The sequence below is a fragment of the Folsomia candida genome, unplaced genomic scaffold (assembly GCF_002217175.1).
Source record: "Folsomia candida strain VU population unplaced genomic scaffold, ASM221717v1 Fcan01_Sc001, whole genome shotgun sequence".
NCBI classification, from domain to species: domain Eukaryota; kingdom Metazoa; phylum Arthropoda; class Collembola; order Entomobryomorpha; family Isotomidae; genus Folsomia; species Folsomia candida.
The window spans coordinates 1,570,493-1,596,076 of NW_019091193.1; the positions used below are offsets into that span (position 1 = coordinate 1,570,493).

General features: G+C 40.4%; 3 protein-coding genes across 5 annotated transcripts; 2 read left to right on the forward strand and 1 right to left on the reverse strand.

The window, feature by feature from the left end:
• The first annotated feature begins 1,212 nt into the window (after positions 1 to 1,212).
• On the forward strand, positions 1,213 to 17,013 carry LOC110854074 (phenolphthiocerol synthesis polyketide synthase type I Pks15/1). Of its 3 annotated transcripts, none has more exons than XM_022102475.2 (9): positions 1,213 to 1,374; positions 3,090 to 3,548; positions 4,252 to 4,330; positions 5,242 to 5,404; positions 5,782 to 6,179; positions 6,652 to 9,250; positions 10,090 to 14,521; positions 14,610 to 15,701; positions 16,166 to 17,013. In XM_022102475.2, the coding sequence occupies exons 1-9, from the start codon at positions 1,368 to 1,370 to the stop codon at positions 16,540 to 16,542; spliced, it is 9,606 nt and encodes a 3,201-aa protein (XP_021958167.2). In that variant the 5' UTR covers positions 1,213 to 1,367; the 3' UTR covers positions 16,543 to 17,013. The 3 variants fall into 3 exon arrangements, with proteins under 3 accessions (XP_021958167.2, XP_035705545.1, XP_035705542.1); XM_035849652.1 differs by having other exon boundaries at positions 5,785 to 6,179; XM_035849649.1 differs by lacking the exon at positions 1,213 to 1,374 and adding an exon at positions 2,307 to 2,462.
• Positions 17,014 to 18,428: 1,415 nt separating this feature from the next.
• Positions 18,429 to 19,602, reverse strand: LOC110863398. The gene is made up of 3 exons (XM_022112697.2): positions 19,441 to 19,602; positions 18,935 to 19,295; positions 18,429 to 18,858 (listed from the first exon to the last, which is right to left on the reverse strand). The coding sequence occupies exons 2-3, from the start codon at positions 19,290 to 19,292 to the stop codon at positions 18,611 to 18,613; spliced, it is 606 nt and encodes a 201-aa protein (XP_021968389.1). The 5' UTR covers positions 19,293 to 19,295; positions 19,441 to 19,602; the 3' UTR covers positions 18,429 to 18,610.
• A 3,340-nt stretch (positions 19,603 to 22,942) lies between these two features.
• LOC110863399 lies at positions 22,943 to 24,493 on the forward strand. Its single transcript, XM_022112698.2, has 3 exons — positions 22,943 to 23,257; positions 23,405 to 23,538; positions 23,833 to 24,493. Exons 1-3 carry the CDS (start codon positions 23,184 to 23,186, stop codon positions 24,402 to 24,404), a joined length of 780 nt encoding a protein of 259 aa, XP_021968390.1. The 5' UTR covers positions 22,943 to 23,183; the 3' UTR covers positions 24,405 to 24,493.
• Positions 24,494 to 25,584: the final 1,091 nt, after the last annotated feature.

Genomic DNA, 25,584 nt, shown 5'->3' on the forward strand with positions numbered 1-25,584 from the left:
TTAATTATGAGCTAAATAAACATTATTGATCATATTGGTCCTCTGCATAATAATTTTACAAACTCCACTCAATTTTATAACCCTTTCAAAGCAATAAGTTTGTTTAAGCGTTTATACATATAGACACAATTTTAATTAGCAATAATTGAATTTCTTAGCAGAAAATGTAAGTAATAAACGTCGTGGTATGGTAAACGGTAAAAATGTTTGGCCTCGCGGTGATGCAAAGCCACCAACTCCTGTTACAATGATAAAGGTACGAGATATTTAAAAGATATGCCAGAGGCCTTGTTTTTCACTTTTAGCAGCCCCTCACCTAAGCAAGCTTTTTTAAAATTATTTTATTGTACAACAAAATCCCCAAAAATGGAGAGAGACAGAGAGAGGAAATCGAGGTCTGTGATCTTCCTTTTTTTCACTCGCTCACCTTCCCAGCTTATTGAACCCTCTCTCCTGGAATCTTTAAACTCCTTAAACTTCGTAAACCACGCAAATACATAGTCTCCTAAACACACTTTTACTACTTACTTACAAACATACCTAGTAATTAATACGATTAGCAGGGCATGCATAATAAAACAGAATATGTATGAGTTGTTTTTCCCTCAAATTCAATACTTATCATCATCGATAAGTATCTCGGGTCTTGTTTGTGGCAAGTTTTTGGCTACACTCCAGTAAACCGGATGCCAGCCTCAAACCCGAAATATGCATACCTACCTGTGCCTGCCCACCTGTTGACCAGCATGCAGACCAAACCAGCCAAATGCTAATTAAGTAAGAGCATACATACATAGCACGAGCAGTAAAAAGCAGCACCCTCCCCAAATAAGCGAACCTGATAAACTAATTAATCCCATCGCTCTTTCTTTCTTCGTTCGTATTAGGTAAGTAAAATGCCATGATGAAAACGGGCGATAAGTGAAAAGTTATCCTTCCATGACAATAGTTGCTCCTTTTCGGCGGAAACCTATGCTATTTACATATGTATCTAAGGATTTGGATTTGGCAGGTGGGGGCCAAGTTAGCTTTCATGGATCGCTATTTTACTTATTTTGATGATGGAGAAGTTGCTCGAAAATTAAAAATATCTCTGCTGCAATAAAGGAACGGATGTAAATCACGGTGTACGAAAGATTGGGTTCACTTGGCAGGCGAGTTTATAAATATGGGGTAATCTTCCGAAATTGAATTAGTTAGCAACCAACCGCTTCTTCTGCGTTATCCAACTTTAACTAACTGCAGCCATCATCCGTCCATCAAAATCCGTCAAAATTTAGATTCTCCATAATTCGAGCTCTCTTCGAGTGTGTGTGCAATCATTTTGTGCAATTTTGGAAAGAAGAAGGAAATAGTGAGAAGCGAAAATGTCTGGTGAGAGAATGAAAATTTTTATGATTTTTTTTTCATGCATTCTAAAAAGGGGAGAGCATTTTATGAGTTTTTATGCATTTTTTAAAAAACAAGAAATGATGCAGAGATGGCATTTTAGGGGATTTAATTTCAGGATTTTTACCAAATTAAGAAGCCATTCTCACGGGAATTTCGTGTGCATGCAGGCAGTGACGTAATTTTTAGTGTAGGCTGGAATTAATTTTTATGAAACATAACACACGCGAAATTATTAAATATGTATGTATTTACGTAGGCAGGATAATAATTTAATTAATTAGGGACATTTGCTTTACTTTACTTTGGAGTACATTATTTGGAGATTATTGCGTGTCGTATTTTTTTTGCAAGTACGTACGTATCCATCCGGTCACACCGATTGAGATTTGGGAATTCAAAAATGATACGGATTTTTTTAAGTTGAGGGCTGAGAAATTTTAATTGAGAATCCATGCAAAATTTAGTAGTTCGACAAATACCGAGGTGACTGGTTGGTTTTGGGTGCTAAGAGGGATTTTTGGTGCTTAATTTGGAACACATCTTGTCTTAAAATAAAATACAAATTCGCAATTCTGAGGAGAAAATGTCAGGTACATTAACATGCAGTTATCTTGTTTTAAATAGAAGCAATCGGTACGAATATAAACCGGTTTCCATGGAAACTATGTATGCAGGCAGTGACGTTACGTATTGTTCGGAAAATTTGTTTTGTTATACCGAGTAATCTTTGTAATTATCTTGGTAACATAATTAGTGGTTTGGATTTTCCGAGAGTGAACTTGCCCTAATTTCCGTATTAATTGTTGAATGCAAATTTTCCTCCAAGGAATTTGGCGCGTGCAAAAAAGTAGATCTCTTGATAAATTAAATGATATAAATCCAGGACAAGGTCAAAGTTACACATTCAGCATTCATCATTCAGTCGTGAGAAAAGTCCGGGTTTCGGTTATAACTGTACAGAACACACAACTAAATAAATATACTTGTTGGGAAGAATATTTAGACAGAAATTTTATGAAATTTTGAAGAACTAGAGTTTGGAGTTTAGAATCGAGTGAAAAAAATGTCAAGTAATTTGAAACCTAAATTATAATCGTTTAATTATGGATAATAATATTGGCTAGACGGAATTTTACTGTTTGGGACAATTCACGCTTGGCTTTGTAACTGTGTAAACTTCGTAAAGTTGGGGGCATGTTAGACAAAATGCTAAGGAATACACAAATTATGCAAATGGAAAAATTAATTTCATTTAACAAAAGTAACACAGGCAAAGTGCGTTTTATTAATTAGGGACTAGAATTTACACAGTTTACAAAAAGTGGCAGTAAAAAGTTAACCAATTCATTTGCATTTGTATAAAATTATATTGCAAAGTGTGGCAAAGTTAAGGGATCCCTTTCACCAGTGTAAATTTAAATTAGCTAATTTTTATCTTTCGCAACCTTTTTAAATTTACGACTTTACAAATGTACACAAATTATCTAAACATAACTGTGCACATAGAATACTGCTTTAAATTGCAAAGTTTACTCTTTGTGTGTACCTTGAGTTTACACGGTCCATGTGAATTGTCTAAACAAACCCACATTGAAATAAAACATTTATTTTTGCAAAATTACAAAGTTTACACAGTTCCAATGCACACATAACAAGTTCGATTTTATTCTCAATCTACCCCCGTTTCTAATTTCCAGGCTGTCTCCAACAACGCTGGGTGACCTACGCGGGGAACGATGAGGAAGCATGGAAATGTTTCTTACTCGCGCGCTCGCTTAAGCGGTCCCTCACGACGCGACCACTCTGCGTCATCATCAGCGACAAGGTGTCGCTCGCCTTGGGGCGCAAGTTGCAGGACGAGGTCCTCCAATGCTACTGGGTCGACCCGGACGACCACCCCGGCCTCCAATTCCGATCCGTCGCCAAACTTCGCGCCGAAAAAATGAAGGAGCTCCACAAATCGGTTTTCCTCGATGTCAACTGTCTCGCCCTGAAGAACTGTGACGAGCTGTTTCTCAAGAATGGGACGCAATGGGTGGGGCGAGATGAGAATATTAAGGGGTCATCGCCCCACGCCGCTATTGTGGTCAAGTCGAGATCCTTTGGCCAAACGGAGAAGCAACTGGTCACCGAGTTGGTGGTGCAAGGGGAAAATCGTGAGTGAAAAATTTAAACTTTCAATTATGATTTTTAGACAATTTTGCAAAATATGTTTGGCCAGATTTTAATTCTAAGAGATAGAGAGAAGAGTTTAGAATATAGTTCAGATACATTTATAAAAATTGTAGGCGAAACTTTTAATTATGATTTTGGCATAATTTTGCAAAATATTGCTAGATTTGAATTTTGAGAGAGAAAAAAACTTTTACTTTACTTTACTTTATACTTTTATAAAAATTAGGCTAAAATTAAGTTTGTTCATAAATTTGCAAGGATCGAATTATTTTCTACAATTTAAATTAAAATTGTTTAAAGCCAATATTGGAATGTGGCTTAAATTTACAATTTATGGTTACAATTGAATGGAGATAAAATGTTTCTCAAAGATTTTTCAAATTTGTATTGAAGTTAAAATTATGAAAATTATGGTAGATAAGAACAAAACATTCATAATTTTTTATATCTATATTATACAACGTTTCAGTTTGAGGTACATGGATGCATAAATTTAGATAACATCGTGTAAACCAAGTTCCTCATGTACATATTTCTTTATTTGCACGAGGCTTTGCATGCAAGAAAGCTGTTTACAAAATCCCCTGAAAAGTGCATGTTATGCAATAATGTGTAATTATTACTTAATATCATGTTTCTCCTCCAGTCTTGTTTTCTCACAATCTGCCTCGTGTGTTATTCTAGCTGGAAAATTTTCCATCAAAAATCCCAACCATGTGGAAGTTAAGGAACTAGATTTCTGCTTGGAGGTCAATGTCAAGGCGTAAGTAAAATTAAATTGTTACCTTTAGTTTTAATTTAACCTTTAAATTGACCTGCGACATGGAATTAGCTTAAATTAGGACTTATTGGTTAAAAATGAGATCAAAATATTCATCAGGGGCCAAGTGAGACATTCGACTTAAATAAATTTCTTACACCGATAATTTTTTTAATTGCTTCGTAATTTCGTTTACATTAATTTTTATCAACACGTAATTTCTTGCATCGTGTGATGCGCAATTTCATACCCAGTTTGGTGTGAAAATTGAATTCATGAGCAAAAAGTGTGACAAAAAACTTGACAGAAAGAATAACAATTTCACACTTGCTAACTTAAGTAGCTTGTCCGTCTTTATTAGGAGACACACCAACCATGAGAAAGCATTCCGTGACCACGCTTTGTGTAAATGTACATGGTTTTTTGAGGACATGTGCTTTTCCCATAAAAAGGTTTATTATCCATCAACACGTGTTAATTTGTTCATGATAACTATCTCAAAATAATTTGCGATTCATTAGTTTCTTCGTGGAAAAAGTAATTTTGCAACGACGTTTGCATGATGAGAAAGTTTATTTGGGGAATTTGAGACAAATGCATAAATATCGTATTTAGCTTTCGCAAAATCACAAACAAAATTTAACAAATTTATATAGCTAAAATTTGCGTCTAAAAATTATGGCTTGTAAATTCAAACAACTTTTTTTTCGCCAATATGGATCTTTTTCATGGAGAATTTTTCTCACTAAACTAGCTTATTCCCAAGTTTAATCTCATGTTATTTATAATCATAAAAACATGTATCATGTCACACTCTGACACGAAATCTCTCAATCAATAATTCTGAAGAAATGATGAAATGATGGGGAATATGAGATTTATGTATAAACAATATGTTAAATTAATTAATTCAGCAAAACTCCAACTCCTTTGGGTGGATGGGATTTGAAAATGGTGTGCTTTACCAACGGCCACCCCCACGAGGACATCGCCACTCTGGAGAAACGTGGCCCCCTCGAGGCTGAAATTGCCCGTGTGGTCCGAGGCCTCTGTCCCGAACTTCACTCTGGGAACATGGTAAATTTTTACTTTTTAAATTGAAGTTTTCAAAAAATTGTAAGTTAATTTTCCTTAGAAATATGTCTAAAATTTTGTAAAAGATTGTAAGTTTGCGTAATTTACAGATTTTGCAATGTTACCAAGAAATGCGTTATTTGTCTCATTTTTGCAAAATTTAAATATTTTAGAAATATAAAGCATTTCGATAAAAAGATTGTGGCAAAAACTTACACAAAAAATATTAGATGCATATTTTGTGTATAATAAAATTCTTAAAGCTGTAATCAGCAATTATTTTGTTTTGTACTTATTGCTGAAATTAATAAATTTTTCATGAAATTATGAAATTAAATTATTAATGAAAACTAAAGAAAATTAATTTTAATCACTTTCAGAAGGTCAACAACCAAAGCCTGACCATCCCGTCATCCTGGGAGCTCAACAACTCGATCGCCATTGTCGGCATGGCATGTCGATACCCGTGCGCCAACACCATCGCGGAATTTTGGAACCTTCTCGAACAAGGCTTGGAAGGGATCCGCAAAGTCCCGGAAGGGCGTTGGACCAAGGACAAAGCTTTCATTCGAATGGACAACATGAAAAACACGGAAGCCGGCTTCCTCTCCTGTCCGATCGACACCTTCGACGCCAAGTTCTTCAACACCAACGCGGCGGACATGCATTACCTCGACCCCCAGCAACGCCTCTCCCTTCGCGTCGTGTGGGAAGCCCTGGAGAATTCGGGCATTGATCCCAACACGCTTAGGAACACGATGACCGGCGTGTTTGGCGGGTAAGGATAGAATATTTATGAGTTACCATATTAAATATTAGGGGTATTCATTGCGAGTGTGCAAAAAAAATTGAAAAACTTTTTGCAAGTTGGATACGTGCTACTTTTGGAGATGTCCAAGTTTTTTAATAAATAATATCAACTCGTCGTGAATACTCCTAATGTGCGAAAATAATACACTGGACAAATGTCAGTTTTAGAAATTCTCAAATTTATAAACAATTTTTCAAACCAATTTTGTTTAAAAAAATTGCGCAGTTGCGAATTTTATTTTTAACCAACTCGTCATGAATACCCTTAACGTATGAAAATAATAAACTGGAATTTTGGAAACCAATTTTGGAAATTTTCAAGTTTGCAAATCATTTTTAAACTAATTTTTCTTTTTTTTAATTGCAAACTTATTTTTTTTGTCTTCGTGAATATCCTTAATGCCTGAAAATATGAAACTAATCCTTAATTTTTCTTACAGTTGGTGGCGTAACGATTACAAAGAAATGTTACAAATGCTCGGCATCGCGGACACCGACTTTCTCCGAGGCTACCTCGGCAACGCTCTGGGTCCTCTGACTGCCCGAATCTCCCACTTCTTCGAACTCATCGGACCCTGTTTCTCCACCGAGTCGGGCTGCTCCACCTCCGTCGTGGGAGTCGACATGGCGTGCGACGCGCTCCGCAGCGACGCTTGCAACTTGGCCATCGCCATCGGCGCAAATTTACTGCTCCACCCCTTTTCTCCCAGCGTGATGGAGGGCGTCCTCGCGCCTGACGGCCGATGCAAGACCTTCGATGCCTCTGCCGACGGCTTCGGACGTGCCGAGGGAATCGGTGTCCTCGTTCTGAAGCGATACGGCGACGCCGTAGCGCATGGCGACCGCATCTGGGGTCTGATCCGTGGCTGCGCTGTCGTGCAAGAAGGCACCTCAAAAAGTATCGGGACCCCGACCGTTGACGTCGAAGCGCGCGCCATGGAGCTCGCCCTCGAACGAAGTGGCGTCGACCCGAATGACATCGAATTCGTGGAGACGCACGGCACCGGGACCCCGGTGGGCGATCCGATTGAAGTTGCCGCCGTCGCGAAGGCGTACCACCGCGAGCACGGGCGCGACAAACCCTTAACGATCGGCTCCGTCAAGACAAATATCGGACACACCGAATCGGTCTGCGGGATCGCGGGGATTCAAAAATCCGTCCTCGCCATGAAGAACGAGCTCATCCCGAAACATCTTCACTTAAACAAGCTCAACCCCGAAGTAAATCTGGCCGCCATTCCGGCCCAGATCCCGATCGATGCGATTCCCTGGAAGAGAAGGAAGGCAGGAAAACCAAGGATTGCGGGGATCAACTCGTTCGGCATTACGGGCGCGCAGGCGCACGTGATTGTGCAAGAGCCTCCAACTCCGGATGAAGTTCCCGCGGCAAAACTACCCTTCCGCGATACCCGGGGAACGCACTTACTCACCTTTTCGGCAAAAACGGAAGACGCTTTCCGCGTCCAAGTCGGCAATTATATGAACCTTTTGAAGAACCCGGAGTTCCATGGGGCGAACAGCAAGGCGTTGAAGGACGTCGAGTTCTCCATGCACACTGGGCGCCCCCATATGAACTTGCGCGCCACCGTGGTCGCCTCCTCCGGCCCGCAGGTGATGCCTTATCTCGCCGAGCTTAAAGCCACTCCCGTTCCAAACACCCCGCCGCAAGTCTGCTTCCTCTTTACCGGGCAAGGCTCGCAATACCCCGGCATGGCAAAATCCCTTTACGAAGAAAACATCGTCTTCAAAACGAACTTCGACTGGTGCGACGCCATCTTGAAAAACGAGCACGGTTTCTCCCTAAAATCCGCTCTTTGGTCCGACCAACCCAACGACCAGTTAAAATCCACCCTTTACTCGCAAACCTCCATCTTCTGCGTCGAGCTATGCCTCCTCCGACTCTGGCAGAGCTGGGGCGTCCACCCCGACGCCGTGGTGGGCCACTCCCTCGGAGAATTCGCCGCCGCCGTGGCCGCCGGGATGATCTCCCCCACCGACGCGCTCACCCTGGTCGTCACCCGATCCAAACTGATTGACGCGCTCCCCCGCGCCGGCATGCTCGTCGTGGGCGCCGAGCTCAACACCACGCTTGACGCGATGGACAAGGCCTTCAAGAATGAAAAGAAATGGCTCGACATTGCCGCCGTGAACTCCCCGACGCAAACCGTGCTCGCCGGACCGACCGATATCATCGCAGAGTTTAAACTGTACTGCGACAATAATGAAATCAGAACCCACGTGCTCGACGCGTCCCATGCCTTCCACTCCCGCCTTATGGACCCCATGATTGCCGCGTATGAAAAAGTGGCGGCAACCCTGACCTATCACGAGGTTAAGAAGGGAGCCCCCACCTACATTTCGGGCGTGGAGGGTGGCGTGATCACCAAAGTGGATGCCGCCTACTGGGTGAAACATACCAGGGAACGGGTTCGATTCCTGGAAGCGTCGCATACCGCGGTGAGGGAGAATCAGTCCGTCTTTTTGGAGGTTGGGCCACATCCCGTCTTATCAACGTTGGTGATCAACAATGTCGACGATATTACCGATGGGGTCGTAACGCTGGGGTCCTTGCGGCGCAAGGCGGAGGACTGGGATACCATGTTGGGTTCCTTGGGGAAACTGCATGCGATGGGGAGACCCATAAATTGGGAGAACTTTCACCGCTACTCGAGTGGCGAGTGGGCCGAGAACTTACCCGGGTATCATTTTGAGGAGACGCCGTACTGGATGGGCATCAAGGACGAGGGGTCCACCCCGTTCCACCCGTTGTTGGGGTCCTTCATCCCGAACCCGTCGGAGTTGGCGATCTTCAAGAGTACGGTGAATGTGCAGAGGTTGCCCTTCTTGAAGGATCATAGTCTCGGGGATAAGATCATTTTCCCCTGTGTGGGGTATGTTGATATGTGCATCACGGCCGGATATGCAGCCACGCATTGTTCCGAGGGGAACTATGTGAAGCCAACGATGCCCATGTGCGTCAGGAATTTCAGCATTGTGACGCCCGTCTGTTTGAGCGAGATGGTCCCGACGGAATTCCAGGTGGGTGAAGGGCGAATTATGATTTGGAAATATGTATTTTTTGTTAAATAAGGGAAATTCACGTGGAGAAATTCGTAAACTTTGCAAATATTGCGGTGTAAAATATGCTCATGTATAAGAATATATTTTGAGTGTCAGGTTTCCCACAAGCATTTATCTTGATTGGTAAAATATTCTTGTAAAATTCGCCAAACTACGAGTGAATTTTCACAGTGAGACTGCTACTCCGATTTTGTAAACTGTGTAAAACTTGTAAAGTTTGCAAAGTTTGCATAGCATGCAAATAACATAAGTAATAGTAGTCAAGCCATCGCAAATTAAACATGCCTCTCTTTTGCTTTATAAAAGTTTATAAACTAGTTTTTTTACCATAATTTTCACACTTGCGAACATACGCGTAAGCCTTATGCAAAATAGGTAAACTGTGTAATACAAATTTACATGCAATTTTTCACTAAATATAAAATGGAATGAGGTAAATTTTTCGGAGTAAATTTTTTATCAATCATTTTAAAAATTTGCACACTTTACAAACTTTCTCTTGAGTCTTTTCTCAAACAAGCAAACTGTGAAATGTCAGTTTTTTCACCAAATGTAAAATGAAATGAGATAAAATTTCCAGATAAAATGTTTTGTCAATAACTTTGGAAATTCACACAGTTTGCAAAAATCCGCGTGAATTTCCTGCATTATGCGTTTATAAAATAAATTTACAAATTATGCATTTTGTAGATTTATAAAATAAATTTACAAATTATGCGTTTTGTACATTTATAAAATAAATTTTGAAAAATAGATTTCATCCCCAAAATGTAACAACGTCTCTCTTTCCCCCTTAGGTCATCGTCTCCAAAACCCCCGAGGGCGAAACCCTCTCCACCATCTACACCAAAGTCTTCCTCGACGACGGCACGTACAAATGGATCCGCAACGCGCACGCCACCTTCAACACGTCCCCTCCCCCACCCCCGCCCGCCGACCAGCTGGACCTCGAAGGCATCAAGAAACGCTGCTACTTCCTCCACGAATCCCGCATCTTCAACTACAAAGAACTCGAAGACTTCGGCTTCAACTTTGGCCCATCCTGCCGCACCGTGAACTCCGGCTACCGAAACCCCGACTGTGAAGGGGAGTGGATTTTCCCCTTCAAATCCCACGAAACCGAGGAGGACGCCGAACGGTTCCTGATCCACCCGTGGTGCACGGACCCCATGTTGCAATCCCAAATTATCGCGCTTGGCCTCCTCAACGACGACCAAGTCCGAAAACGTCTCGTGGTTCCCGTCCAAATCGACAATTTCACCTGGTGGGGACACTCCGCCTTGACCGGGTACGTTTACCAGAAGAACACGGCGACCGGAAATGCCGCCTACCTGCTAGATTCCGAGGGAAAACTGATGGTTTCCATGGTCGGGACGGAATTCATGGATACCACGTTGTCCAACATTTTGTCGTTGATTGACTCTCAAAAGAATCCGTATCCTTCCATGGCTGAGACGATTTGGAAGGAGAAACTAGGCGTGGAAGAGAGACGTATCCCCGCCGGGGAGCTGGGAGAACTTAAGATTGATGAGATTGTGAAGGAGGCAAATTCAAAGGGGCAGGAAGACCAGGAGACAAACGAGTTCTTTAACGGGCTGAATCAGCTGGTTGGGTTATACTTGTTGAAGGGGATGAAGGACCTCGGGCTGGATAGAGAGAAGGAGTTTGCTTATCCGGAAATTGGAGAAAAATTGGGCATCGTTCCCGAACAGATGAAGCTTTTCGAGCAGTTCTTACAAGAAATGGTGGAAGATGGCTGGCTCGGAGTGGGCGGGAAAGGGTACAAGATTAGACAAGAGTTTCCCTCCGTGGCGGCGATTACGAAACAGATTGACGCCATGAAGAAGGCATGCGGGACTTGGGCAGGGGGAAAGGTGGATCTCGACACGGTAACGTCGTTAGGGGAAGGGCTCGTCCAGTTGTTAACGGGGAAAGGAGATATGCCCCTAGTGACGGAGAAAACCACACATTTCATGAAGGAATCCGCTCTAGCGGGAGTTTCGAAAGGGGGTGAAATCGTGGAGGCTTCCCTGCTCAATAAGTTGTCCACCCTGGGAACGAAATCGGTCGTCAGGGTGCTACAGGTCGGCGGGCGATCCGCCGCGGGAATGGGCCACCTCATCAAATCCATGGTGGACAGTGGGGTGTCTCACTTTGACTATACTTTTACCTCAAGACACCCCGCCGTTTTGGCGGATGGGGAGAAAACCTTTGACGATACGGGGGTCGCGGTGAAATTCTCGATCCTAGATGTCGACCAGGATCCCTTACAGCAAGGTTATCTTCCCGCCCATTACGACATCGTGATCGCCTCCTGGGTCATGGCGGGTTCGAAAAAGGTGGAGCGAGCGATAGGAAATTTGAAGAAGTTGCTCCGACCCGAAGGATATTTCGTCATGACGGAACTAATCTCTTCCAACAAGGGGCGAACGTCCCCTTCCAAGATTGTTAGCATGGTTCTCGGCGGGATTGAGGATTCCTGGAAGCACGAAGACTTTGCGCTACGTCCGAAAAACTGCTACTTGTCGCTCGAAGGATGGAGCCAACTTTTGAAGACGGCCGGATTCAAAGACCTCTTCCCTCTACGACAAAACAACGAAGGAAACACCATCCTCTTAGCTAAACTTGGGTCGGACAAGGTCGTCTCCAAAACGCAAATCGTCCCCAATGACGACGGCAAGATCGATACTTGGATCCTCTTTGGCGACCCGACCTCCCAACTGGCCACCCATCTCGCCAAGAACCTAACCCAAATCAACTTCCGGGTAATATCCGTCACCCGGCCGGAAGTCGAGGGGGACATGGAAGAGAAAATCAGGGTAATCCTCCGCACCGCCATGTCTGACGAGACGATCAACCTTCACGGAGTAATTTACGCGTGGGGCATTGACGACCCCAACGCCACCTCGCAGTCGTCTTGCGAACCCTTCCTCTACATTGGGAAACACCTGGCCCGCTCCCAACTCCCCCTGCGGGTACTCACCCTCACCCGGGGTAATATGAGTATCGGATCGGGCGACTATTTCCAACACCTCCCACACACCTCCCCCCTCATCGGGATGGCCCAAGTGCTCGCCAACGAGAATCAAGACCTTATCTGCAAGGTCGTCGATATGGACCCGATCCCAACCACGACGCCGCAACAGTGCGCCATTGAAGCAGCCGCGGAACTCTTTACGATCGATGACGAGGTCATGGTCGCTTACAGGAAGGGGACGAGATGCACGCCCCGCCTGAAACCGTATAAGATCAAAACCGCCCCGCTACCAATCCCATCTTGCCCCAGGTACAAATTGGCCCTGCCGGACTCTCATTTAATCTCGGATTTGAAATACATCCCCTGCGATCAAGAATCTTACGGGTATGGCGAGCTCGAAATGGAGGTGAAAGCGTACTGCCTCAACTTCCTGGACGTCCTCATGGTCACGAAACCTATCCCTGAAGTGTTCGACAAATACAACTACGTCGGGGTAGACATTGCCGGTATCGTGACGGCGGTCGGACCCGGATGTACGAGCAAGGTGGGCGATCGTGTCGTGGCGGTGCGCAGATCAGGTGTTTCCATGCCGTCGCATCTCATTTCCCCGCAGAGTTTGACCTGCAGTATTCCGGATGATATGACTTACGCGGAAGCGGCGACGTATCCCATGGGGATTTTGACCGTGGGAACGTGTCTCGTCGATGTGGCCAAGGGTGGTCCGGGAGATATTGTGCTGATTCATACCGCATCCGGAGGCGTGGGATTGGTGGGGATTCAAATTGCGAAAAGCTTAGGGTGCGAGGTCGTCGTGACGGCGGGAAATGAGAGGAAGAGGAACTATCTAAGGAATCTGGGGCTTAAACATGTCTACAATTCTAGAACGACGGATTATCAACACGACATCCGGAAGGCGTTGGGCGGTCGAGGGGTCACCATTGTGTTGAACTCGTTGACCTCTCCCGGCTTCAAGGAAGCTACGCTCAACCTTTGCGAGAAGGGAGCAAGATTCATAGAAATGAGTAAAATGAATATTTGGACAAAGGAGGAAATCAATAAGATCCGGCCCGACGTTTTCTACGAAGTTGTCGACGTTTCTGCCCTCACGGACGAGAAGGTTAACACGATTTCGAAATATATCCATGCCCAAATCCTCGCTAAACCGGAGGAACGTCCCACCCCTGCGCCGGTCGTGTCGTTTGACGCGTCTGAAATTAGAGAAGCCTTAGAATACATGGAGAAGGTGAAACACATTGGAAAAATTGCCTTGATCATGCCCGAATTCAAGTCTCCCGCTGGTGTCGGGACAGACCCATATTTCCCCATCTTTAACGATCGTTCTACCTATCTTATCACCGGAGGATTGGGCGGGATCGGGTTAGAAGTCGCGAAATGGATGGGTACCATGGGCGCCACAACGATTCTTCTGCTCGGTCGAAGCTCGCCGAAACCGGACGCTCTCGAAAAGATCGAATCCCTCCGCATGTCCGGTGTCCGGGTGGAAGTTCGTCTCCTCGATGTGGGCGATGAGGACAAAATGCGGGAACTTTTCACCACCGAGTTCGACGCGAAGGACAAACTCCCCCCGCTTCGAGGAATTTTCCACGCCGCCGGAGTTTTGGATGATGCCACGTACGAAAACCAGACCTGGTCCAGGTTCGAGACCGTGTTCCAAAGTAAGGTGAAAGGTGCCTGGAATTTGCACAAGCTCAGTCTCGAACTACCCTTCTGTCTCGAACACTTTGTCCTCTTTTCCTCCATCACTGCCACGATTGGGGCGTACGGACAGAGTAATTACGTAGCGGCGAATCAGTACCTCGACGCCTTGGTGCACTACCGATACTCGATCGGTCTTCCCGGCGTGGCGATCAATTGGGGACAATGGGGACAAGTCGGAATGGCTTCGAACGTCGTGATTGCCATGAACAAACCGATGACGACGCATCAAGGAATTGCCGCGCTGGAGTATGCGATCAAATCGCACAAAACTCAACTTGCCGCGCACGAGTCGGATCTCGGCGCGATGAAGCAAGCCCTCATTTCGACGAAGGGTTTGTTAGCCGATGTCGAACAAGATGGCGCCGGTCATGTGAGCGGGGAGCTGGATGGGGACGAATTTTGGCGGGAGTATGACGCCTGTACGGATCGTGACGAGAAGTACGATGTCCTTCGTAAATTCTTGAAGCGGCTTATCCGAATCACCCTCCACATGGATAAGAATGAAGAGATCGATGACAACGTGAACTTCCAAGGTATTCGATATATACATATTAATATATATTATTAATTATTAATAATTATTTATTAATTAATTAAATATAATTATTAATTTTCAAAAAGATATCGGAATGGACTCGTTGATGATGGTCGAGATGAAGAACGGACTACAAGCCTCCGTCGGAAAAAGGGTCAAGATATCCATCAACGCTGTCAAAGACTGTAAAACTGTCGCCCAATTGAGCGATCGTTTGGTCGAGTTGATCTCCGGCATTGAAGAACTTCCCGCCCCGACGGATGACGAATTAGTCGCCCTCGTCAAGAAGGATGCCCGCCTTCCAGAGAACATCCAGGTGGACGACGCCCTCGCCAAGACGGCGGGATCTTTGCAGACCGCCTCCACCGTGCTGGTTATCGGTTCAACCGGAACGTTAGGTCCTTACGTCATGCGGGAACTTGTGAAACGTCCCCACATCAAGAGGATCATTTGCGTGATGCAACCCAACCCGCTCATCTCCCCGACGGAACGTTTCCAAAAGGTCTTTGAGAAGAAGGGTCTTCTCTCTTCGATCCCGATGGAGCGAATCACCTGCGTTCCTGGGGACATTAAAGAGCTTCGATTCGGCATGAGCGCTCCCGACTATGAAAAATTGACGGCCGAGGTGGACGTCGTGTTCAATCTCGCCGTTAAAGTCGCGTTCGATGAAGTCTACCGAGAAACGCAGGATCCCAAGAGTTCCCGAGTCGTGAACGTGTTCGGGATGAGAAATGTTCTCCAATTCGCGGTGGATGGGGGCAAGTTGAAATATGTGTTCCATGCTAGTACTTTTGCGGCAGAGACGATGGTGGATGACGAGGGTGGATTCTGGGAAAGCTGGCCGAGTGAAGATGAAGTCTTGATGTTCCCGAATTCGGCGTACTCGATTTCGAAATTGATTTGCGATCGGTTAGTGGAGCAAGCGGTGGAGCGAGGGGTGCCCTGCAAGGTGTTCAGGTTGCCTCAAATTGGCGGGGATTCCGTAACCGGGGGAAATATTCAGCTGGACTCGTTCCTCATGATGAGATGTTTGGCGTACATGTATATCGGATCGATGCATGCGCAGTCAATCCCGCTCAGTTTGATGGCAGTGGATCAATGTGCGAAGTTGTGTGTGGATCTCTTCTTCCATGCGGGAACGAGATATGAGATGTATAACTTGTTGAACCCGCATTTAGGTGAGTGGGAAGGGTTTTTTTGGTTTACGTGGGTTTTCGTAAAGCTCAAAATTTCCGAAATTTCATGTTCTCTTTTTTGCAAAATTAAAAGGAAGCTGGGAGGAATGCAGTTTGCAAATTTATTAACGCTCTCGAGACTTTCATACTTTCTAAACTTTAAATTATAAAAAAGACTGGGATATATGAGAAGAATTAAGTTTGCAAATTTATTAATTTAACATTCACTCGAGTTTTCGCAAACTTTGTAAAATTTTGACAAAATTATTTTTGCGAATATGTGCGAAAATTGAGAGATACGTACATCATGTACGGTACATGTGTGAAGTTTGTGATATATTTATCTGTTTAAACTGGTCGTTAGAAATTTTACAAGGTTTACAAACTTATTTAAAAATTTATCTTATTTAAAAATTTCTCAAAAATAAATTTCCACTAATTTAAATATTTTTAAAAATTTCTCGCAGGCGATGAACGCGAATTTGAGACGCTCGCCCGTGAATTTGGCGTCGCCGTCAAAGTCATGGACTCGTACCAATTTTTGGACAAGTTCAAATCCATGGACTCGAACGACGAAATGTTGCAACTCGTGAGATTCGCGACATCCAAAGATTCCGAACTGCTGCACCTGAAAGAGCAAGAAATGCCGTTCTACACATCGTGGCGAAATGGAAATAAGAGGATCTTCTATTCGAAAAAGTTGGAAAAACTTATCCCCGAACAATACCCGAGTTGCATAACGCCCTCTTGGGACGTTCTCCGAGGTGATTTGAGATTCGCCAAGGACTCCGGTGTCTTCGACCGGTACAAGATTAAGCACAGCAACCCATACCTTCTCTCTTAAGTGTTTTATAAAAATTTCTGAAAATTATGTTTTCTCCGTTTCAAGAAATTTTTAAATTTTCCAAAATATTATTTATTCTTGCTCAGTTTTACATAAAGATTTCATCTGAATTACGAAAATGTGACAAATTAAATTTATGTAGGTATGTATTTTCTACAAAATGTAGCCGTGTCAACTTTCACTTTCTCACAACTGTCACGCCATAACGTGTTCGAATAGAAATATGTTTGCCATGTGCTTGTTTAATTCTGATTTATATTTAATCATGTGAAAAGGTTGGTTGCCTAAGATTAAATTATTATGACGGGTTAACCTTGTGCATGGATTTGGATGCGATGTTCAGATTGATATTGAATTTTTGTTTTTTGTTCTTGTTTGAGGGGAGAAAGTGGAGAAAGTTGGATATTGTGTAATTAATAATTAATTAGTAAGTAGTTAAAAGTATACTGAATAAAAACTGACGTCAAAAAATTGTGTGTGCAAATTTATTAAGTAGCTTCAGCTACTTTATTTAGCACGTGGGCATTTTATAATACAGATTATAAAGCTGCAGAAATTATGATTGAGCTAACATAAACTTTAATTACTGTTTAAAAAAGGGTGGATAAAAATATGAGAACATACCAATTTTCGAGGATTTTTTAAATTTTTAAATTTTTAAATTTTTTTAGCAAACGACGCCATCAAAGTGTAAGAGTGTCACTTCGTAATTTTTCTATAAGGTTTAATAGGTAGAAATATTGGGGGTATTCATTAGTTCCAGTTCGCATGTTCGCATTTCAAAGTTGGCGTTAGTTCTTGTATTGATAAATTTCATATACATAAGTAAATAGGCATGGATTTAACAAGTATGTACTTACTTAATGACTTAACTTGTTTGCTGGAAAAGTAAATTTGTTGAACTTTGCTTTTAGTGGTTGATTTTAATTTGCAGAGGAAACGATTAATCTGTACCCTCGAGCTGGAATGGTTATCTGATTTTAGTCAGTGTGGTGAGACCGATGGTTTCTTCCACCCTTCAGTGAACACTTGTTCATTTATTAGGCGTATAAATCCTGTCTCACTCTGCATAAATAAATGCACAAGCAAATATGTAGATATGTACATATATCGCATATTTAGAAGTTCCCTATGCGATATAATAGGCCTACTCACTGCAAATACTTTTGCAGGCCATGGAAAAATTAATTTCCAAATTTTCGAAAAGAAATTTCTGGGATTTGTGCAAGCATGTATGTATGTCTTACAGATAATATACACATTTAAAAGTGTGGGCATTAAATAAGTGCGTACGTGTTTATTTCGCAAACTATAAATAAGTATTTCATTTTTATGCACTTACATATAAATACAGTAATAAGTAAGTGTTATGTAAGTATGTTATAACTAATGTTATTTTATGTAATACATAAATTATTTACTAATTTTTATATTATGTAATAATGCATCTGCTAATACGTTAAGGCTTCGTTGATGAATGCTTTCAGCACTATTGGACTTTAAACAATTTAATTGTGTTTAATACAAAACCTGCGCTTGGCATGTTTCTAACAGTTTCATATGGAAAAGTTAATATTTATTTCAGTCACATAACCTTCCCAAATTTTCTACTAAATAATTTTTCTATCATCTAATTTGATTTCTATTAATTAACTTTGTAAAAAATCATTAATTTAAACATGAGTGGCATGTTTCTGATTCATAAAGTTTATATGGAAAAGTAATATTCATTTTAGTCACCTTTCCAAATATTCTACTAAATACTTTTTCTATTATCTAATTTGATTCGTATTAACTAAATAATTTTGTCAAAAAATATCAATTTTATTTAAACATGAGCATTATTTCCTCCGTCTTCTTGCGGTTTCAGCTTCTTCCTCCTGATCCTTGGCACTTTAACTTTGCTCTTCTCCAAAACGACGCCATGGACTCGTTTCAAGTGCTGGTTTAGCACGCCCACAACTTCGAACGCTTTTCCGCACTGGTCACAAGAGAAGGGCCGCTCTCCCTATGAATATGAATCTTCAGAAGGGTCCAATGTTCAAATTCTCTATCGCAGTGGGGACATTTATGCATCACGGGGGGAACGTAGCCCGGGGTGTGGGTAGTCGGCGTCGTCGTCTTCATTAAAATTCTTGTCTTCCGTTTTTACGACATTTTGCTGAGAGAAGGGATTATAGTCGTCACCAGCAAAGAATTGGTCATCGAGAGGATCGACATTATCTACTTCGTCACGTTCCATTTTGACTTGCACATTGTCCGGTATAATAAAATTTGTGCCATCTTGTTGTTCTGTCTCTTCTTCTGCTTCTTCTCCTGATTGGAGCAATTAATAGCGAATATTTAAAGAAACAGTCGCTAGTTAATTAATTGAAGTTAAAAAATGTCTCACCTGTCACGCGGAGGATTATGTTACGAATTTGTGAAAATTTCTCTCCTCTCTTATTCTTTAACTGAGATGAAGTGTCAAACATAATGGCCCGAATTTTTTCAACTTTAGTTCCCATTTCCTCCTCCAGTAATATAATTTGACCCTTAATTTCTTCTATTGTGTTAAAGAGAGGATAACAATCTTGGCAAAAGTCGCACATCTCTTCATTATCAAATTGTGGTTGATGAGAAGGTTCGTAATTAGGGTGAAATAGTTTGAAGAGGGTTTCGATTTTGATTTTTTTGACGGATTTTATGGCAATAGTGTCGTCGTCGTTGGCGAAGACTTGTGAACACAGGAGGCACAGTTGGCTCGACATGACCTGAAAATGTAGAATATATACAATTAATTGATTATTTTAAATGAATAGTTAGTTTATTTAATTAGATAAATTGAAAAGCTTTTAATGTACGAATTTACGCAATTTAACATGCGTTTATCTAAACCAAATGCAATCTATCTAGTACCACTTGGATTGTTGAGCAATATGTAGCAGAAAATTAGCACTTCTTTAGTTAATTTTGAAGTTTTGAATTATTTGAAATCAGACGAGAATTTGGAATATTTTTCTTTTTTTTGTTTTTATTTACAAAAAGTTAAGTTCAAAGTTGTCAGAAGAGCAGATTGAGTCAAATTCGTGCCAAAAGAGAAGTCTCAAAATTATGAAACAAAGTATGCATATTGTTACTCCATGAAATAAGAAGTACCTATTTTCATGCAAAACGAACCGCATTGCAATTATAATGAAATCTCTTCCGTTTAAAATCGCAGTAACTTGTTACAAGTAAACGCTATATTTTTATTTATTCTTATCTTTGATTCGTTAACTGATAACAAGAAGAAACATATGTAGTACTTATGTACCTCGTAAAATTGTCCTTTCATAAATTAAATGTCGTTCAGAGTTATTTTCTCTACGAGTTGGACACATTTAATTACATAGTTAGAGTATTTATTTACGACGGGTGGGTTGAACAAGTAAATGTTATCCAATTAGATATCAGGAGATAAAATCAAGCTATTGACGTATGTATGTAACTGTTTATCCAGTGTTTCGGGTTCAAGTACCAACGTGCAAGAAATAACGGCAAGAAAGCACCACTTCTCTAATTATTTAAAATAGCGTTTATACCTAATTAAGTGCATACGCATATTTGCACATAAATATATTTGCCTCCATACTATTTAGGGAACGTATATTGACTAACAATTTTGTACTTGTCCACTTGATTTGGGATATTATAACTTATAATTTATAACACTTCAAGTTAAAGAACCGCTTAGGACTATCGAAATATACATAAATTGTCATAAGTACATAAATACATATACATGTTCTGTCCATGTTTATGTTTGTGCATGTTTTTTTATGTCTACCCTAATCTAATTAATTTCTAATCGATTCTACATAATCCATCAAAATTGTTATTAGTGTAATTTCCTTCATTTCCCTGTCTCATTCTACTTTCAATCGGCATGGCTCACGCCACATTTTTCTTGTCCATTCTCCAATTCCTGGGATATGTTCCCATTTCATTTTCAAAATTGGAAACCTATCCCCAAAAACGTGGCAAGATTTCGAAACTGTTTTCAATTTGTCTGAAGTTCTTTCCCGGTTTGTGTTACTCCTTGCTTTCATTCTCTGTAGTTATAACCTTCTTGTACCGATACGCGTACTGCCCACCGTCAGAAATTTTGGTTATTTTGAAAAGTCGGGGAACATTTTATTTCGTCCTGATCTTCAAATGTTTCACGCATTTGTATTTTTCTTCATTTATCAAGTTGGACATGTTAGTCCAGCACAGAAAATTGGGCCGATTTTGGAAAAACTTTTTCAATCTTACTTTTCAAGTTTCTGGAGGGAATCGATACTATAAGCGATTTATGATTGAATTTTGCCTATTTTTCGGAATAATTGGATACTGGAGTTTGGAAATGTACTATTTCATGCATACCAAAGTTGGGAACGATTACGAGTTTGCGTTTCTCATGGTGACCCCCGTCGTCGTGGGGTATTACCACTCGACCTTTTCGTTCCTCCAAGTGTACGTGTTGATCTGGTATTTGGAAATTTTGAAACGGATTCAAATTGAAGCGAGAAGAAATCGAGGGAGAGGAAAGGATGCGGGAAATAAGCCTATTTTGGTGGGAATACGGTTACTTGAAAAAAATTGGAAAAACGAAGTCAAAAAGTTTCGGGACAAAAAGTGTTGTATCTGTGTATAAGAATGCAAATCATTTATTTGCGTACAATTACACATGATTTAAAATCATGACGATGTGCGAATAATTAAATTGCTAGATAAAATACATACACGCTATTTTTAGGTATGCAAAATTTAAAGACGTATTTTTTTTAGTTTTGTAGTATCTATTACAGATCCAAACCATTTTTTGAAAGCGTTTGAAATTTTTTGTATACCTAAAATAATGGTTTCGGGTGAAAGTAACCAGTTACAGATATTTTGACATGCAATCAATTCAAGGCGCCAAGAGAAATGTAGCAAGCTCGCAAGAAACGGATCACTGATAAAATTAAACGGTCGAACGATCACGCCAAGAATTCGTCGAAATATTTTGACCAGAAATCTTGCAATTAAGTCAATGTAACCGTACTCCAACCCAAAATGATTTACATAGCACCCATATTTCGACACGGATAACGAGGAAACGTTGCTTGAAACCAGTTCGACAAGCTTAATCGATCTCTACTCCCAGGTCGAAGTGCAAGTCAAGGATTTCAGCAAACTGTTCGGTTGCTGGATAACGATGGACATCGGACACAGCGTGTTACGCATAATTTTTTCGGGCTACTTTATCGCATCTCTGCTCGGAAAGAAGGAGCCCATGTTGATGCAAGTCGTTCAAAATTTCCTCACCGTGATGGTCTACTTTTACTTGGTCGTCATGGTGGCGAAAAGAGGGTCCGAGTTGAGGGCGAAGAGCGACGAGATTGTGAACGATTTAGATGCTTCGGTTCGGCGCGAGGGGTTGAATGGAGGAGGGGAATTAAAATTGAGGGGGATTCGGGTCAAGACGAAATTCATGGTATTGGATTTAGGCATTGTCATTCCGGTATGTATATAAGGAATTTGGTCACCAAAATCAGACACGATTTTTAATTTGAAGATTCCGTATTTATGATATTTTGTTTTACAGATAGTAGCAACCATTACGACCAATTTATTAGTGCTGATTCAGTTTCACAGTAGTACATATAATAATGGTAATTGTGACTGCGGGAACAGTACACACTTCGGATATTGAGGATGCATGTACCTCTTGTTAAGGAAGGCTTAATAGCATAGATTTAGCAAGTTTATCAGTTAATTTTCATTTACTATTATGCTTAATACTAATTCAATAATTTCCATAATGCCTGAAAAGTTTCCCTAGTTGGCAAACTCCAAATTTCTGGACTAAAGCATTCAATGCATGCAAGCACAGAACGAGCCATGGAAGATATATGTTTCATTTGTACGTATGTAAATATAAATTTTCTAATGCGTTTTATTTGTCATGATTTGCAATGAGTACATATTTGACGATGTTATTCTTAATCTGTGATTTGACATCGGCATGCAAAATTAATAAAAATTATATGTAACCCACTTTGCTACGTCATCATATTGCTAACGCCATTCACTAATGAATATGTAAGCTAATATGTACATACATAAGTACCAACACACACAAACGACAACTCCAGAATTGTTATGTCCAGCTTTTATTGACCAGCCTGTCTACTGCATATGTATTACACGGCATTCTTTTCTTTCATGCGTAAAGCAAATGCATACACAGAAATCGTCCAATTGTTCATTCACCATTAATAATTAATTTTACCCGTCATCATATTTTGCATTCATTTCATTTATCTCACGAAATTTAAAGGAATCTTTTCCATGGGGTTATTATCCTGTCCTACTTAAATTACCACTTCTTAAGCACTTAATGACAAATGAGTTACTCTTAAAATAATTGTATGAATTTAATAACCTTATTTTATTTAAACGAGATTAAGTGATTTATGGAGAGAAAAATCGTTTTAAAAGTTGAACCATTTAAGTCTTTGACTCTGATACGTGTGCATCATTTCCTCCTACACGAGCATATTTACACATAATCCATACAAATTTCGTTCAGCGATAATTTAAAAAAAAATTTAAAACGAGAAATTACTGAAGCTATACACATTATACATTTAATAATGGATTTCTCTCTATTTGAATTGATTTTGATCTCAATTATGAACATCAAGCATAACTATTATTCTACAAGAAGGTAAAAGATAAATATATCTGTAATTTTGAATTAAATTTTTTTGTGTAACTTTAAGTCCAATATTTGCATTTTTAGTATAGTCTGCCATTAACTATAAATAAGTAAGTATTTATGTATGTAGTTGCTTAAATTTATTTTTTTAACTAGCGGTCATAATGCAATTGACGACATCACGAACCCCATACGATCCGAGCTTGGAGAAATCAATAGAAATCATGAATTAGTAACGACTTACCTTAGTACCATAGATGACCATTCGTCAAACAATGCCATATCTGATAGTAAGCTTTAAAAGTGTACTTTTATAAATCAAGCAGGCATTAATTTCTAGATATTAAAGTTCATACCGCTTGGTATTAAAATTATACAAGACCTTAAAAATGTCTTAATACCAAAATGGTAAAACTTTAATACCAAATTACTCTTATCATGGTACATAGATCTTTCCAATACCATTTTGGTAGAGTCATTTAGGTACATGAATACCGCTTGGTATTATTTTAATACTGGATTTCTAACATTGTAGTACATATTTTGTATGTACAATATTTCTAATTCGTGTTTATTAATTTCAGGAAGAACGGCATTTGTTGCATCTTCCCTTGCTCTCACAGCGATTGGAACCTACATTTCGACACAAACTTCGAATTTGAATTCCAGTCGATGCCTATCATCCGATCGGGATTGTTCATTCTACTCGCGTTGTCTTGAGAACGCTATTCCATGCGGGGAAAATGGCTACGCGACCGGATTTGGGACGAAATATTGCACCAAATTTAGCCAAAATTCGTCCAAATTTTCTCCAAAGGGACAAACGTGGATGTGGAATACAATGTCATGCCTACAAAAGGTCCTTGAACCAATCGCTAATAAAGATACAAATATTTCCATGAATTGCAGCCAAATTAAGGAATTTGCGTACAATTCGCATCCAAATTGTTATGTTATATCAACTCCAGGCGGAGTTTGTCTACTTCCCGTTACAGATTGGGTTGAACTCGTCAAAATTGTGGAGATTGATATGCCTGCTTTAAAACAGGCCGTCAGTGTTGCTAAATCTTGTGGAAAAGTTTATTACGGGAAGATTTTGGCTACGACGAAAACTTTGTATGCGTCGTTGCACGATAAATTGCATTCGATTGTTTGACGTGTGTATTTAGTTCCGGGGCATAATAAATGATATTGTTACTAATTTTGAATTGAAAATTGAATACATTTTAAAGTGGAAGGTTTGGATAAATCTGTTGGAAATTTGATTGCATTGTAAAGTTCTTAACATATTAATCAAGCAAGGCACAGTAGAGTTACGGTTTAATTTTTATTGACACAAACCTTATCTATGTAGGATGTAAAAAAACTATGCAAATGTGTTTATGCATACATAAATACACATATATAATAACATATCGTCGTATTAATTCGAAAACGACGTAAGTGCAGTCGTGTGTTAATTCGAAAACGACGTAAGTGCAGTCGTGTGTTAATCCGAAAAAGACGTAAGTGCAGTCGTGTGTTAATCCGAAAAAGACGTAAGTACACAATAAAATCTTGTAAAAGGACGTAAGTGCAATTATAATTTTAACAACAGGTCAGTTTTTTCAAAACTAATTATATTTAATTAAGTTTAAAATTTAAATTTAAATATGTATATTATATTTATTGAAGTAAATCTTTCATCTTCATCAATAATTCCATTAATAAATAAACTGCGGCAACGCACGGTACACAAGTAGCGCAAAAATACTGAGAATGCGATACAACAAAGAAAACAAAGATTGCCGAATCTGAATTATGTAAAAATAACAAAATAATTGAGATTTCCTCATTCTATCTTGCCACTCTGAAGAATAATGCATCTTACATGTTTTACTGTTTTATCAATCCTAATTAATAAATCAATCTTATGGTTTTATATCTCCTACGTGTTCGATTCAATATTTGTAAAAATCTCATTTTGCCCTGACCACACCCCCTAGGCTCGAGGGTGTGTGTCACAACTCGGGAACACTTACTTTAACTCTATTTCATCCATGGATTCAATTTTTGTAAAAGCCTCATTTTGCTCTGACCACACGCCATGGGAGTGAGGGGGTGTGATCCGATTGGCCCCAAAATATGACGGGATCCTCCCCGTAGGGTCATACGTATGATTCCGCAAACCGAGATTTTGAAATTTCACAACCAATAGTTATATATATACATTCAAAATATATATAATTTAATTTTCGACAAACTCCAAAGAGTTACAAACTTTAATGCATAAATATTTAGCACATTCCAATATATAAATATGTATTTAAACTTACGAAGTAATTTTGAACAAAAAC

Bases quoted from the DNA above. Each gene is read 5' to 3' on its own strand.
- LOC110854074 (XM_022102475.2), top strand. The intron at 3,549-4,251 runs GTGAGTGAAAAA...GTGTTATTCTAG, and splicing joins GGTGGTGCAAGGGGAAAATC to CTGGAAAATTTTCCATCAAA. The intron at 6,180-6,651 runs GTAAGGATAGAA...TTTTTCTTACAG, and splicing joins ATGACCGGCGTGTTTGGCGG to TTGGTGGCGTAACGATTACA.
- LOC110863398 (XM_022112697.2), bottom strand. From the start codon at position 19,292: ATGTCGAGCCAACTGTGCCTCCTGTGTTCACAAGTCTTCGCCAACGAC. The intron at 18,859-18,934 runs GTGAGACATTTT...TGCTCCAATCAG, and splicing joins CATAATCCTCCGCGTGACAG to GAGAAGAAGCAGAAGAAGAG.
- LOC110863399 (XM_022112698.2), top strand. From the start codon at position 23,184: ATGGATTTCTCTCTATTTGAATTGATTTTGATCTCAATTATGAACATC. The intron at 23,258-23,404 runs GTAAAAGATAAA...TTTTTTAACTAG, and splicing joins AACTATTATTCTACAAGAAG to CGGTCATAATGCAATTGACG. The intron at 23,539-23,832 runs GTAAGCTTTAAA...TATTAATTTCAG, and splicing joins AAACAATGCCATATCTGATA to GAAGAACGGCATTTGTTGCA.